The sequence below is a fragment of the Sceloporus undulatus genome, chromosome 5 (assembly GCF_019175285.1).
Source record: "Sceloporus undulatus isolate JIND9_A2432 ecotype Alabama chromosome 5, SceUnd_v1.1, whole genome shotgun sequence".
Classification (NCBI taxonomy): domain Eukaryota; kingdom Metazoa; phylum Chordata; class Lepidosauria; order Squamata; family Phrynosomatidae; genus Sceloporus; species Sceloporus undulatus.
Genome location: NC_056526.1, coordinates 179,432,807 through 179,448,700, shown reverse-complemented (window position 1 = coordinate 179,448,700; position 15,894 = coordinate 179,432,807). Strand labels below are relative to the sequence as shown.

The 15,894-nt window shown below is 37.1% G+C and overlaps 1 protein-coding gene across 6 annotated transcripts in view; it reads right to left on the bottom strand.

Moving 5' to 3' along the window:
• WDFY3 (WD repeat and FYVE domain containing 3) overlaps positions 1-15,894 on the bottom strand; it is a 162,921-nt gene that overhangs the window by 12,686 nt on the left and 134,341 nt on the right. For all 6 annotated transcript variants that reach the window (XR_006103935.1, XM_042466670.1, XM_042466673.1 and 3 more), the window contains 10 exons: positions 15,208-15,288; positions 14,069-14,123; positions 13,756-13,875; positions 12,725-12,842; positions 11,044-11,150; positions 9,196-9,349; positions 8,503-8,594; positions 8,000-8,212; positions 3,754-3,901; positions 1,334-1,488 (listed from right to left, as the gene is read on the bottom strand). Coding sequence is in view for 5 of the 6 variants with exons in the window: in XM_042466670.1 (XP_042322604.1) it covers positions 1,334-1,488; positions 3,754-3,901; positions 8,000-8,212; positions 8,503-8,594; positions 9,196-9,349; positions 11,044-11,150; positions 12,725-12,842; positions 13,756-13,875; positions 14,069-14,123; positions 15,208-15,288 (1,243 nt within the window). In the remaining variant the exon portion in view is untranslated. The remainder of the gene's footprint in view (positions 1-1,333; positions 1,489-3,753; positions 3,902-7,999; positions 8,213-8,502; positions 8,595-9,195; positions 9,350-11,043; positions 11,151-12,724; positions 12,843-13,755; positions 13,876-14,068; positions 14,124-15,207; positions 15,289-15,894) is intronic.

Here is a 15,894-nt window from a genome sequence, read left to right as displayed (position 1 = left end):
CATCATCATCATCATCATCATCATCATCATCATCATCATCATCATCATCATCATCATCATCATCATCGTTTATTTATATAATGCTGTACATTTTGCATAATCCACAAACCACCAGTCACAGATGTTTATCACAGTATGCTCTTAAAGAGGTACTATTCCAGTGTGACTCCTCTAGCAGCCTCCTGTTGCATGCTGGGATTGGCAGTTTTAAGGAGCTGAACTTCTCTGCCTGAGAATTCTAAATACCCCTCCTTAAAACTGCCAATCCCAGCATGCAACAGGAGGCAGCTAGAGGAGTCACACTGGAATAGTACCTCTTTAAGACCTCGTCTGATAAACACCAATGTGTCATCAGTGCAATATGGATACCACAGAATCATAGAGTTGGAAGATACTATGACCATGCAGGAATTCACAATCAAAGCATCCCTGACAGATGGCTATCCAACCTGTTTAAAAACCTCCAAAGAAGGAGACCTCATGACACTCTGTGAGAGTGTGTTCCACAGCTCTCACTGTCGGGAAATTCCTCCTAAGGTTGAGGTGGATTCCCTTTTCCTGTAGCTTGCATCCATTGTTCCAGGTCCTATTCTCTGGAGCAGCAGAAAACAAGCTTGCTCCCTCCTCAATATGACACCCCTTCAAATACTTAAAAAGGGCCATCATATCACCTCTTAACCATCTCTTTCCTCATAGGGCATGGTTCCCAGAGCTTTCACCATTTTGGTCGCTCTCCTCTGGACACACTAGATAATGGTACATTTTATCTGCACTGACATTGGCAGGTTTCCCTGCCCCTCTCTGCCCACACACTATGAAACAAGAACTGAATTAGAAAGACTATGATCTTCTGGAATCCAATCACACTAAAATCCTGGATTTCTGAAATGTTTACTATGAGGCAGCAATTACTGCTCTGCCAGGAAAAAATTCATTAGGGGGAGACAGAGAATTCTTAAAAAACAAACCACAAGACTCCTTTTTCAGACAATGGGTGTACCCTCTAACTTTTTTGTCTAATCAACAAAGCTCTGTTTTCTTACATGCTGTTATGAATTCATTCATGGACTAAAAACACTGCAAAGTAAGAAAAAGGTTAATTTTTCACAGAACAGTGCTGTTGTGGAGTTGTTTTAAATTATGTACACTGATTATATCTATACTTGAATTATTATCTCTAATTGAATATAGAATTTATAAAAATTGTTAAATGGAACAATCTGCTTGGTGTTAGGCAGTTTTCCTCAACCACTCTGCTGTAAAGCCTTCTCATATTAGTTCCAATACAATCAAGTATGCAAGTCAGAGAACCACTGAAGTTTGATATACCAACCTTGTCTGACTCATAGGCTCCCAGCCTGCAGCTCAGATCTGCATAACCCCATGCAAATGTTTTATTCCAAGCAGGTGGGATTAGCACTTTATTCAGTTCTACTGCCAAAATTCCTTTGTCTGTGCATACTATCTGCCCTACACGCTCCTTGAGCTCTGCTCAAAAACAACAACAAAAATCAAAGAAAGAAGTAAGTAACACACAAAAATCTTGCTTTTATATACACAGTCAATACGTGAGATTATGTGAAATGCTTACCTGAACACAGTATCAATTTCAGAATATTTAATAAGAACTTACTGAAAATCTTGTTTACATTACTGAAAACTTGGGATAAAATTTAAACAGTGATCATTTGTGCCATACTGTTATCAAAACCTAGGTCACAGAATTATCCATAATTAAATAGGAGAGTTTCAAGGATATTTAGCTAATGAGAATGCTACAGGAATGAGTCATTCCTCCAACAGAACTGTGCTTGAGGAATCAATCCTCCAATCAGTATTATATTTCAGCAAAGTGGCAAACGAAATACTGTATTGGGTCTTGGGACATGACTGTATGAACTGCAGCATAATCAGTTTTACTTTGTGAAGATTTATTGTCAGTCTTATGGCTTTCACTTACAACTTGAATCTTGCTCACGTTAATGGTTCAATGTGGGTTATCATATGCTAGATGCAGTGTAAACCAGAATAGGTCAAAGCATAAACAAGGAACAGCAGTGCAATACAACATAAATCCTGAATGTATTTGCATGCTCACAGAATATATCTGAAGTGAATAACCATACAAGAAAACATGAAATTGTGGGCCAGCCATCTGTCTGAATCCCACTAGAACTCAGAACCCAAATCTCTAATTTCCAATACATATATCCTTTGAGCTACCCTATGTAGTTATAGCTATCCTATCTAGATACAATTGCTGACTTCCTACTGTCTCTGCAAACATGGGCTGCTATCCTACAGTAATACTCGCAGAGTTGGTTATTACCTATAAAGCCCTACATGGCTTGTGCCCGAGTTACTTGAGGGACCGCATCTCCCCATATGATCCGCCCCGCACACTCAGAACATCTGGTAAGAATTTACTGGAAACACCATCTTCCAAATATGTCTCCACATCCCAAAAGGCCTTTACAATAATGGCCCCAAGGATGTGGAATAGTCTTCCTGAAGAGCTCCGTCTCACAACCCCCTTGGAAACATTTAAAAAGAGACTTAAAACCGTGCTCTTTCATCAAGCTTTCCCTCCTGGGGAGTGATGACCAATATGCCTGTCTGGCAACGATATTCGGCCTTGGCCCTGGATGTCTGATTGTTGATGTTTTGATGTAATATTTTTTTAGATTGTGTATGTATCGATTTTAATAGCCTGTAACCCCGTTTCGATCCATCGGGAGAGGCGGGGAAACATAAATTAATTTATTATTATTATTATTATTATTATTATTATTATTATTATTATGCAACGTACTGGTTGAGCATGCTTGCTGGATGTAATGTATCAAAGATGCAGCATATTTACGTGCAGCGTCTCCCCCCAACTTCCCAGCAGCTTCTTTGCAATTGCACATACTTTGGTAGTATCCATGAGAGAGTATCCATGTGACCAGATAGAGAATATGCTGCAGTTCCAGGAAGGTGACAACTGCTGTTTTCTTCCTGCTGCAGAACTATGGCTAGATGCTGTGTGGGTGCCCTTATCCTCATCCAGCAATTAAATGACCATGTGGTATGAAACTGCCTTGTTTGGGTTCTGGGAGGAGGTACTGAAGGCCCCCTTAAGAAATACACTATAAAGCACATATGCTCTTATAACCATAGTTTATGTGAATGTATGTCACCAACAGGATTCTGGCCATGGGTTCAGCTTTCATACGGGGCTCCAAGCAAATGGAGCCAAATGCACAGGTCAAAACAGATTCCCACCCTCCATGCTTTTGTGATTTTGCCTACACATAGCTCTATAAGAGCAATTCCTTGTTTTAGGGGATGTCCAATACAGAGCTATTTGCAGGGTAGACCCTACCACTTGTATACCCTACATATAAAATTATGTTTATAGAAGGCTCTGGTGCATTCATTAAAATCAAGTCTCTAACCAAGGGATGTTCAGCTGACCCTTTCTTTGATGCTTTTAGACAGCCCAAGCTTTTATAGCATTTAAATGCTGTTTAGAGGCCTGTGTTTGGTGTGTTCTTAACGCTGTCCAGTTTTAACCATAATAATGTGTTGGAACATCTTTCCAGGGTTAAGTATCAGATTGTGGTTTTTTTAAAACTTTATTTTTATTTTTTAAAAACCATATCCTTACAAAATTATGATTTATAAAATTTTCACAAACTAAACCAAGCACTTGAATTATCAACATAGTTAAACGAAACCTAAATTAAATGAAATGATTACAGCACTTACCTTTTACTGGTGCGAGGGAAGGTCTGAGGTTATCTAAATGATGGAAAAATATCTTATCACTTGAAAAACCTGGTGGGACAGAAATTCCACTCATTTCTCCATTCATTCGGCTTCTTACTCGCTTTGGTGGGTGAGGTTTCTTAAACAACTGCATTTAACACAGAAAAAACTCCATGAGGTTCAGTAGCAAGGTTACAGATACTCTTTCAGTGCACAGTAATGCCATCCATACCTGTTGCAAATTATGTCTTTGAGGAGATTAAAGTTTTGCTTCCTCTGTTGCTGCCTGAAGAATATCAACTTCTGAAAGAGAGTAGGGGCCAAAGACCACCCAGCACTTGCTGCTGGCCAGTAGTGGAGCAGGCACTCAAAGAATTGCCCTCCCTTCTGCAACTCACTCAAAATTACTGCCAGGCGTAAATCATTTTAATCCAGTTCAGAAATTGGTCTCCTACGCCTAATTTATTTAGTACCCCAAACATAAAATCTCAATCCACATTAGAAAAAGAACAATAAAGAACAATTTGCCCAGATTATAGTAAATCAAGAAAAAACAAAACAATTCAATTAGCAAGAGAACAAGACAAGGATGCCCCCTGTCCCCTCTGTTATTTATATCAGTACTAGAAATATCCTTGAAATTAAGGGCATTTGCTGATGATGTGGTGGTATTTCTCAAAGAACCAAAAAAGAATAATAGTATCTTAGTTCAGATATTAGAAGAATTTGGAATCTAGTCAAGTTTCAAGATAAATAAAGAAAAAACAGCTATAATTACAAAAAATCTGGATCAAAAAGATGAGGAAGCATTAGAGAAAAAAAATCAAACTTTAAAATACAGAAAAAGTGAAATATTTAGGTATAATTATAACAAAGAAAAACACTGAATTGTATAATAATAATTATCAAAACACATGTAACAATATAAAAGAGGTTTACCAAATTTTAAGCTATATTACCAGGCACGGTATTTATTATGCATTCTTGATTGGGTTACATTAAAAAGAGAAAAAAATACTAGCATTAGAAGGATTTAATTCCCACTATGGATTTCATGCATATCTACGGTATCAGAAGGATAAAGTTGATAAAGAAGTTTTGGAACATTATATAAGAAAACTATTAATAATGACCTGGGGAAAATATAAAAATAAATTACATTCAAAAATTACGCTGAGGTTTTCCAGTCATGAGGCATTCCTAAGGAAAGATAGTCTAGGTAATGGAAAATGCATGACATATAAAGAATTGCTAAAAAATCAGAAAAGACAGTTGCAAATAAAATCAAGAGAAGAATTGGTGAAGGAAGGATAGCATGTCACTTGTTTCCTCATAGACAATTAACAGAAAGATTCAAGGTTGAGAATTTGAAGAAGGAATTTCAGAATTAGAAGAGTTAATATGACGAGGCTGCAAGAAAATGATAACTAAACTTTGTAGAATCTCATTAAAACTAGACCTAGAACAAGAAGTAATAAAAGGTAACATGAATAAGTGGGCCCAAAATATTGGGTATGGAATCAAATTAGAAAATTGGGAAAGAGTCTGGAATAAGTATCTAAAATGTATGAATAGCTGTACTCTAAAATTACTGCCATAGGTAGAAGGAAAATCATATCTTCAATGTTCTGTTTGTACTGTTGAGGTGTAATTCCTATAGACAAATTTGGCTTAGCATACAAATGGGAACATAGAATATACATTACAATGAATGAATGACTGAATGAATTTAGATCTATTGCACTCTTGACCTCCAGCTCCAGGAAATTACTCTTGCTGCTGAGACAGATGGTTAGAGCAATTCTTTGCTCATTCTCTAAACTCCAAGTACTACTTGTAGGTGCTGCTTTAGAATCACTTGGTTCCATGCTGATGGGACTGTTTTTGGTACAGCTCACTTGTAAGAAAATAATCTTAAGGTTCAGTTAATTCATCAGCTGCATTCATTTCTAGAACAAAAAGACTTGGCTTGTTCTGTTTTTTTCTTGACCAGACTACTGAAATTACACTGTACATAGATTTTCTAGAACATGATAGCTTGCCTCTTCTCTGAGACCAATTATAGGTTTGCTGAATCTTTATGATCTTCACTGACTCTCACATTTGTTTCTGGCCCAAAATCAAGAAGCTGTTTTTTGTTTAATATTCACGGGGTGGTCTAGAAAGGAACCCCCACTGATACGGACCAAAAAAGACCAAAAAGCCCATATGGAGGGCCGATTGTATTTGGAACTACAGGAATTTATAGATTTTATACCATATACAGAAAATTTTTGTTTGTTTTTAAGTCAAAGCACTGGTTTTGAATCTGTCCTTCATTCCAGTGCAATTTGTTCATAAGGCCTGTGATGCAGTAACAGTATCCTTGATTGCGTGGAACTCATCATGTGGGTCTTTGGAATATTTTAAGCAAGAAAAGGAGTGATGAATTGCAAACGCATTGGAAGTGTTTGTTCTCCTTTTCTAGAATGTGCATACTTTTTGCATTAGGCCAATGTTTGGTCCTCCAGATGTTCTGGACTTCAATTTTCGACATGGCCAATGGTGAAGGAATGAGGAAGCTGAAGTCCAAAACAATGGGAGAAGCAAAGTTTAGTAATGGTTGCAGAAGGCAAAGGCTGCTCATCTTACTTTCCAGATACCTAAGAGAGCAGAACAATGTACTGTTTTTCTGAAGGGCAACGATGGGAAAAAAAGCAAGCTTTATCTGAGGTTCTTATTCTTAGGCCCCTATGTGTCGCCCCTTACCCCAATTCTGCAGCGAAAGGAAATTGCTCCATATCATTAAAGCATCATGCTTGAAAGCCTCCATGAGAGGCAAAAATCTACAGAACACCCCCAGAACATACAGAACACTTCCATCATTCAGAAACAGTAGACATGGAGACCAGAAATGATTAGCCAGTTTTGGGGGGATATAGCCCACAAACTATACTGTCCACTGTGGCTATATACAAATCTAACAAAGATTGGGCAGCTGAAGGACAAATCATTCCCCTTCAGTTGATATATGCTACAAAGGTCCAAAACATATTGCAGAAATAATCCAGTTAGAGACTGTTAAACTGTCCTGGCTCAGTGTTAGGGGATCCTGGGATTGTAGTTTGTTGTGGCACCAGAGTTCTCTGACAGAGAAGGCTAAATGTCTCACAAAACTAGTTCCCAGAATGCCCTAGCACTGAGCCAGGGCAGTTAAAGTGGTCTCAAACTGGATTATTTCAGCAGTGTGTTTTGGATCAAAGCTATTGAGAAATAAAAAGACAGGCAACAAATATTTTGAGGGTACCCTGAAGTTTGCAGATTTTTTTTAACTGGGGAGGGGGGGAGCCAGGGGCCCCAACAATCCAGCTACTTGTGGTATACTACTTTGAACTGTGAGACTGTTGACTAACTTAAGTTGCATGATTAAGAATGTCTGTAATAGCATGAGAAAGCAAGCCATATTCTGTATGGATTTAATCAAGACAGTTAAAAAGCCTTATGTAGTGAAACTCATGAAGATTATGAAATGGAACAAACTGTATTAACTGAAAATTGTGGTATCAGCTCTGATCTAGTCAAGGAATCTGAATATATCTGATTTCCTAAAAGTTTTTCCCAATGATGTAAAAATCTATCCAGATTACATTCAGGCCATGGGTATTTACAGTTCTACTTGCTCCAAATTTATATGCTTGATCCTCAGTGAAATCTTTTTGTCACCAAACCCTATGAAAATATGGAGCAACAAGCATTTTACTTGATTGCTAAATCACATATCTCTCCCCCAGTTATGATGTCATGTGATGACCTTAAATACAGTAACATCAACACAATCTCACATCAACATGAACAAAAACTTATCCGCTATTGATGTGCAGAATTCTCAATCAAATACATTTATCACAATTTGCAAGATAATTTCCTATTGTGAACCATAAAACACCAAAGCATTCATGATTTAGCCAGTGTGGTGTAGTGGTTTGAGTGTTGGACTATGAACTGGGAAACCTTGGGCAAACTATACTGAACAAATCTTGTCAAGAAAACCTTGTGATAGCCTCTCCTCAAGGTTGCAGCAATTCAGAAAGGCACACAACAACAAATAAAACAACAGAACTGAAAAACATCAAAAATGAGTGGTCCTTCCTCCAAAAAACCATGGATGATAAACTTTAGGAGGAATTTGATCTCCAGAAGTACAAAAGAAAAATATAAGACATTGCCTTGGACTTATAATTCAAACCAATATTCTTCACAATATTACCTGTTTAGGTATCTGCCCAAAGTTATTAATGAATCCTATGGTAGCTGTTTCTTTTAATGGATCATTGATGTTGTATATGTCAACTTGTCCCTCATAGAAGAGATGATGGAACACATTAACAGCTTCTACTGCAGCAGGCCCTTGCTGTTTATATCCAAAGATTAAGTCAATCCACTCATGTAAGTGTGAACTCACAAAATCACATTCCAAAGCCTGCGATTAAAAATGTACACAATAAACAGAGGTCATGATTACAGTAGGGGACAATACAGAATAACCTACTGGCTTGATCATTACAAAATGCATAGGTAGTTTTTTCAACTACCACAATTATCAAATAGAAAAATGTGTGAATTCTGTCGTTTATTAAACAAATACCAAAAATACTCAGAGCAGAATACAACAGCTGGGAAAATATGTCATCCCCGCCACCGAACAGTAACACAAGAATTGAACAGAAGATTACAAAAATATATTGTAACTTTAGCAAGAGAGTAGCTTACCTCCCTATGAACTCTGATAAATTCACGTGGATCACCTTTAGCCCAAGGGGGAAGTATTACATCCCCAAGTTTAGTGCCATTCTGTTTGCAACCTAAAAAGTAAACATTATGAGCACAGCAGAATTCATGGCAAGTAAGTGTGATTCCCTAGAAAGTTTAACACAGTGCTTAAATGTTCTTCTAACTTATCAATGAGCAATTTGAAACAACCATTCAAACTCTCAAACTAGTAGTTATGGGAAGACTTCAGTTTGTTAGATCTACTGCCCCCTCACCCAACTAGAGTTGTGAGGAAAAGCATAGATACATATTCAGAACTGAAGAACAGATTACCTCTGGATATGCTTTCAGTATGGTAACAGAACTGAACTTAGTCTTTCTTAGTCTAAGCCATAAACCTTCTCTTTTCCTTTCAGGAAAAAAAAAATGTCTGTTTTAAGCTACCTTGCATCCCTTTGTTAGAAGAAAGGTAGGATATAATTATTAAATAAACAAATTTAGCATACTGAAAAATCTATCTTACAATAGTATTTGTGTAACAACCCCCCAAAAACAAAACACCCCCCCCCAAAAAAAAACAAAAACAAATCTAGAGCTTGGAAGGATAACTTTCTGAACTACAATTGACAAACTCTCATGCCCAGTTAAAAAAAAAGCAACTTTTAAAGCTTATATCAAAATAACTTCTCTCACCTAGATCAAAGTTGTTGGAATTGAGCAAGAACTCTGGGAGGTAGAAAAATTCTGGGATGAGCTCCTTGACATCTGCCATGTTGTGTTTGGATGCAGAGTACCAGGCTTCACGCACACTGTGAAACATTCTGTCAGCCAAGTCAAAGTGACCACCCTGAAAATGGAAAGGAGAAGGATCCTTTGCATAACTTGAATTGTAGTTTTCCCTGTATTGTTCATTGCATCTTTGAAAAAAATGTAGTAGAGCATCTATAGTTTTTTTCCATCCTAATTCAGGGAAAATTTCCCATCCTAATTCAAGAAAAAATGGTCATTGCTTAAAACAATGGGCTTCTCAGATTGATATATTGACAAAAAGGTAATACTTGATCATGTTCAGGTCTGATTTGAGTGGTGGACTATGACTCTAGAGACCCAGGTTTGAATCCCGCTCAGGCATGGAAACTTAGAGAAAAAAGTTGTAACATAAGCTTTCGTAGACTTAGTCTAGTTCATCAGATGAAGGTCTCTGATGTTTTCTTTAAAAAAATGGAGGAGAAGGCAGGATTCAAGAAATACACATCTGTTGAAGTGGGATGTAGTCCATGGATGTTTATGAACATTGTTAGTCTTTAAGGTGCCACAAGATTCTTTGCTGTTTTCCTTAAAAGGCTGCCTTTTATCCGTTTTTTTTTAAAAAAAGGCAACTTGTGCTTTGCAATCGAGATAGAAACACAGCAAATGCAGCTATCAAATTATATTAGTTTAGAAAAACATTATAGTCAAAGCACTAATGCTTCTACATATATGCAAACACTGCCTCGTTTAAACTTATTACCAAGAATATATCAGAGCTATTTTCTCAGATTTCATATAGACTGGAACTGGAGGGCTTACTATTTCTTGGTACCTGCTGCCATCAGCCAGGTTCAATCTGCTCCTGAAGAGGAGACTAGAAACTTTCCCCCTGTGAGATGTTCCTTTGTTCTCTCTCTTACTGAGTAACCCGAGCTACAGTCTGAAATCCTAAAAAAGTATGTTCCTTAACAAAAGGTTAGTTGATAATCGGTTTGAGTAGACATTGAAATAGGCTTTGATTTTCCATATGAAGCTAAGCTTTAATAGTCCAAGAAAATATTACATTCAGATTCACAGCCTTATATTTTAAAGACTGTATGGATCACAGAACCCCCCTCTCCTAGTTAGGTGGAATCATATGGAAGCATTTTAAGACCAACTGATCAAAGTTCAAACAGAAGGAATATAATCCTGATATGATTGGGGCTGTATCCACACAGCAGAAATAACATCACTTTAACTGTCATGGCTCAATGCTGTGGATTTCTGGGAACTGAAGTTTGTTGTAGAACTAGAGCTCTCTGATATAGAAGGCTATATATCTTACAAAATGACAATTCCTCAGATTCCATAGCATTGAACCATGCCAGTTAAAGTGGTGTCAAGGATTATTTCTAAAGTTCAGATTCAGCCTAGCTGCACTTTTCCTTTGTACTCATAACTGTCAGTGCTTTCCTGGTCCCCTCCTGATCATCCTTATGGTTTTGGGAAACGCAGTTCCTCTTCCAAGACCTGAACAAAGAGCAATGAACTCAGAGTATGTAAGAAAACTTTCATTGTGGGGTACTCCATGAATCTGCCATATTTAAATACATCCAGACTTAGCATGACTGCAGAGGACACACAAAACAAATGGATTGCTGGCATACCTATGACAAATATATAACTATTAGTGGCTGAATAGAACCACTCAGTTGACGCTGCTGGGTTTTGCTAAGCATACCCACCACGACATTCAAATCGGGCCTGACAGATGATATAACAAAGTTATCAAAGAAGTGCATATGTTACCTGAAGCCTTAAAAATATTTGTGTGAAGGGCTCCATTCGTACAAGATATGAAGCTACTATCATTGCAGATGAGTAGTGGGTTCCATAATGATAAGCTGGAGTTTCACCTGAAAATAAAATAAAAATATGAAGTAAATTATAAAAAATATGAGGAATATGAAGAAATACATTTCAAGTAAGAATGTTGTGAGACACTAAAAGCTTTTGAAACTGAACTTTTTAACACAGTATTAATAAAATGTCTTATTTTGCCAATGACTCAAGTAAACCAAGTGAAACATGTCCTAGAAAACAATTTTAAAACTTAAATTCTTCCAATTTAAGTATTTTCAATGTGAAGTCGAAGGCTTTCATGGCCGGCATCCATGGTTTTTTGTGGGTTTTTCGGGCTACATGGCCATGTTCTAGAAGGTTTTCTTCCTGATGTTTCATCAGCATCTGTGGCTGGTATCTTCAGAGAATTCTCTTAAGTTGCCAGCCACCGATGATGGCAAAACGTCAGGAAGAAAATCTTCAAGAACATGGCCACATAGCCTGAAAAACCCACAAAAAAACTAAGCATTTTCAGATCAACCATGGCAAGATCTACTAGAAAGATTTTCATTTTTCATTTTATTTATTGTCTTCTGAAATATTTCCAAGACCTTAGAGTTTACAAATTAGATTAACCTAACACTGAAGTATTATCCATCTGTACAACACAAAATTTGCCCAACAACAAGCCTGTCCTCATCTCACCATGTGGGGAAGTAAGTGAGAACTGTAAGTTAGATCAAAGTGCATCCTATCCTGATGTAATAAATGCTGTAACTTCAACATCTCAGAAATCATTACAGACAAAAGTAGCAGCCAGTGTCACAGTATTAGAATGAGTTTGGGGGAATAAATATTCATTGATTTTATCTTCACAGCTTTTTCTATGATCTTCAAAGCTCATTCTTATATTCCCATCTTTCTCTAGTACTATACATAAAGGAAACAGAAACTGGGGCATATATGACTCAAACTACAGCTCCCTCCACTTCCTTTTGCTCTGTAGTCATATTCCCACTCATTTCTCTCCAGGGCTCCTGGGAGAATTTTTGCATTGCTGCTAACTGCTATGGGAATAAAGACACAAACTGTTTTACATTATGCAGATATGCATGAACATGACAATGCCTGAAGTAATCTCTCTCATGTGAATGTGGATATAGTGGAGTAGAAGATGGAAAAACAGCAATACCTATATGAAGCCTCCCTATTGGCAACTAATTTGTGTCCCTATTTGCAAGCCCTCACAGTTAACATGATTACTACTATAAGACAAAAGTACAGGGTATCTAACTGAAGTTTTAAATGCTTTCTTGAGGTACTTTTATTTAAAAAAACAGTATAGTGGCCAGCATGGTATAGTACTTCATATGTTGAACTAGGACTCCAAATGTTTGAATACCTACTCAGACATGGAAACCCATTGGTGACCTTCGGCAAGTCACATTCTCTGAACCTAAGATGATGGTAATAAGAAATCTCTAGAGAAATAAAGCTTGTCACAAAAAACCCATTATAAGAGTCACCATAAGTCAGAGTCTACTTGAATGCACATAATAATAACAAAGTTTAAACAATAGTAGACAATAGTAAACAAGTAGCTGGCCAGAGTGCACATTACTGGCAACTTCATATAGTAGTCACTTACCATTAGGATCTTCCCAGTCTTTGTAGCGCTTCTTATACTGAGCTAACCTTTCATCAGTCTGGGCTCCCATTGGTTTAGCTAAGTTCCTAAATGTCTTTGGACTGTTAAGATCCAATTCCTTTAAAAGTGATTAAGAAATAAAATTCATTCTTACAAAATTCTTTTCACTGACTACTGATTACTTGAACATGAAGTTTATTTATGGTTCATCTGCTAAGTGCAAGCATGGGAATTGTGTAGCCCTTTCATCAAGAGCACTTACTGGTAGTTCTTGACTTTTCCCCTACATATCACTGCAGATGACACAGATTTCTCTTCTGAAACCCCTTCCCACAAGTTATTCCCAAATTTATTTTAAAAAAGTAACATATAAATGACTATAATGAACATTTAAATCACTAAAGCACTGCCATTCAATTAAATGAAAAGTGATTTTTTAAAAAAATCTATCCAAACATTTACAAAAACCTTTGGGCAAGTAACAAACTTTCTTCTATTCAATTTGGATCTGATACAGTGAGCCCCTGGTATCCCCTGGTTTTAGAATTCCCCCATGGATACCAAAATGCATGGATGCTCAAGTCACATTATTTACACTGATATAGTAAAATGAGGTCCCTTATGGCAAAATCAAGGTTTGCTTTTTGGAATAGTTTTTAAAACTATTTAGTCAGTGGATAATGATTAAATCTGTGGATATGGAGGGCCAACTGTACTCTCCCGGCACAAGGAGCTATCCTGAGAAAATCCCCAAAGAAGCTCATTCCAAGACTGGCTCTTTGTGTAATTTTTAAAATGCCATGTTTCTAGAAAATTGCTCATGATTTCCATCAATGATGCTATAGGCTTCTGGCAACGTAATAATTTAGGTTAGAGAGGAAGCACCATTTCTTAATGCCAGTATTAAATATTATGCCAAGAGCAACCTTAAGTTGGGCTCTTTTTAAATGTAACATTTCAGCTCTCCCACTATCTAAGATTTCTATTTTCACTTGGACAACCTCTGGAAAATAAGGTTTTTTTTTGTTTACCTCTGAATCATAATCTGCAAGAATCCACGGGAAAACAGGATACTGCATGAGATCATTATAAGATCGGCCAGCCAAAGTATTTAAATGCATCAGGTACTGGAAATTACTGATTTCACCTCTCTTTTTAAAGATAAAACACAAAATGAAAGGCACTTAGTACATTTTACAAGAGCAAGCATAAAACTTATCCTCCCCTTTATAAAATATGGAAACAAAGTACTACATAACAGAACATTCAGGTTCAATATTACAAGTACATAACCAAATATTTTATTTCAGCTGATTATGAAACTACCATACTTTGTATACTTACCTCCCATCTCTGTGTCACAGACTTCTCCCCTACTAAGGTGCTCAGCAAGCCAGACCTAATGAAAACCAGGAAATATCATGTTTTTTTGCCTTGCCTTTGAGTAATAAGGCATGAAAGCAATGCTAGTAATTTTATGCAAGCCTTGTAATTTCTCCACTTAACCCATAATGGTGAATATCACAGAAGAATCAGCACTTGTCTAAAATTGTATTATACAACTGTTAAGCACCACATATAGCACCTGCATGTCAACAAGGGGTGACACTACTATATAACAGATTTATTCTTATGATTAATGCAATTCCTCTGGTGTTTTCAACAGGCTGTCATTGAAATCCAGAGGTGCCACTGCACCATGGAGGTTCTGAGCAACCTGCAATTTTCCAATTGACTTTTTCAGTGGAAGTGAGATACAGAAATCTCTTATTTTCAGTGTAAAATCGGGTGAACTTACTTCCATAGCCATTAGAAAAAACAACAACAGAATGAATGATAATAATAACAATAACAACAGTAATAACAATAAACATGTTTTTATTTCTTTTCCATCTCTCCTCAAGGATTGAGGCAGGGTACAACATGTTAAAATACAAAACACAATTTAAAAAGAAAACATATAAAACAACAGTTAAAACACAATACAGTTGGCACTCCTTATCAATGGATATTTTTTATCCACAATTATCCGCGGCTTCAAAATATTTTTAAAAAAGTATAAATTCCAAATAGCAACTCTTGATTTTGCCATTTTATATATGGGGCACAATTTTACTATGCCACTGTATTTAATGGGACTTGGTATCCACGGGAGGTCCGGGAACCAAACTCCAGTAGATAATAAGGGCCCACTGTACTATAAAACTATTAAAATACACTCACATTCCTTAAAATATACCAATTACATGCTATGCTTTACTGGGTAGGCCTGCTGGAAGAGATGAGCATTCATGTACACTTCATGTAACATGATGTACAGAAGAAGAGCAGAATTCTGTATTCACAGAAAGAATAAAAATAATTTTTCTTGCTTTGGTTGCACATGCATATACTGTGAATAAGGCCATGCAATTCACTCACACTTGCAATAAGCATATTGCTTCCTAATATGCTGCATTGTATAACAAAATATATATGCTCACCCTTGTTCTACACTGGTGTTTGGTCGCTGTCCAGATACAGACTCTGAGCTGTCAGTTAAAGATGGAACTACAGCCAGAAACCTTTTAAAAATTAAGAGGATAATATAATCAGCAAAATGTATGTGCCAAGCAGTTTGAGATAGTTATTCTTATTAACTTCCTCCAAATTAGCTTCAACTTATGGTGACCATATAAATGTGAAACTTCCAGGTTACCCTATCCCAGTTGTTCCCAAACTTTGGTTTTCCAGGTATATTGAACTTCAGCCTCCCAAAGCATCAACCATCATGGCCAATGTCCAAGAATATTGGGAGAAGAAGTCCAAAACACTTGATCAAAGACTGGAAACCACTGCTCTACCTTCAACAGTTCTGTTAAACAATAATGCCACTGTTTTCATTTTCATTAAAGAAATGTGTTCTTAATGGGGGAAAAATTGACAAACAAGTAGTCTTTTAAATGATTCCTGTAGTAAGAGGTCACCATTGTCTTCTGCACTAGGACTAAGGACCGAAACAGATGGCCCAGTGAAGCCGGCTTGTAGCTGGCTTGTAGACTTCATGTTTAGACATGCCACACCCCTACACACGCCACACCCTGGAGTTGCCCAGAAGCAGTGCCAGCAATTACACTCTGCCCAGCTTCTGGGCGACTTGGGGCATGGCATTTAGATGCTCTCGCCCTGGA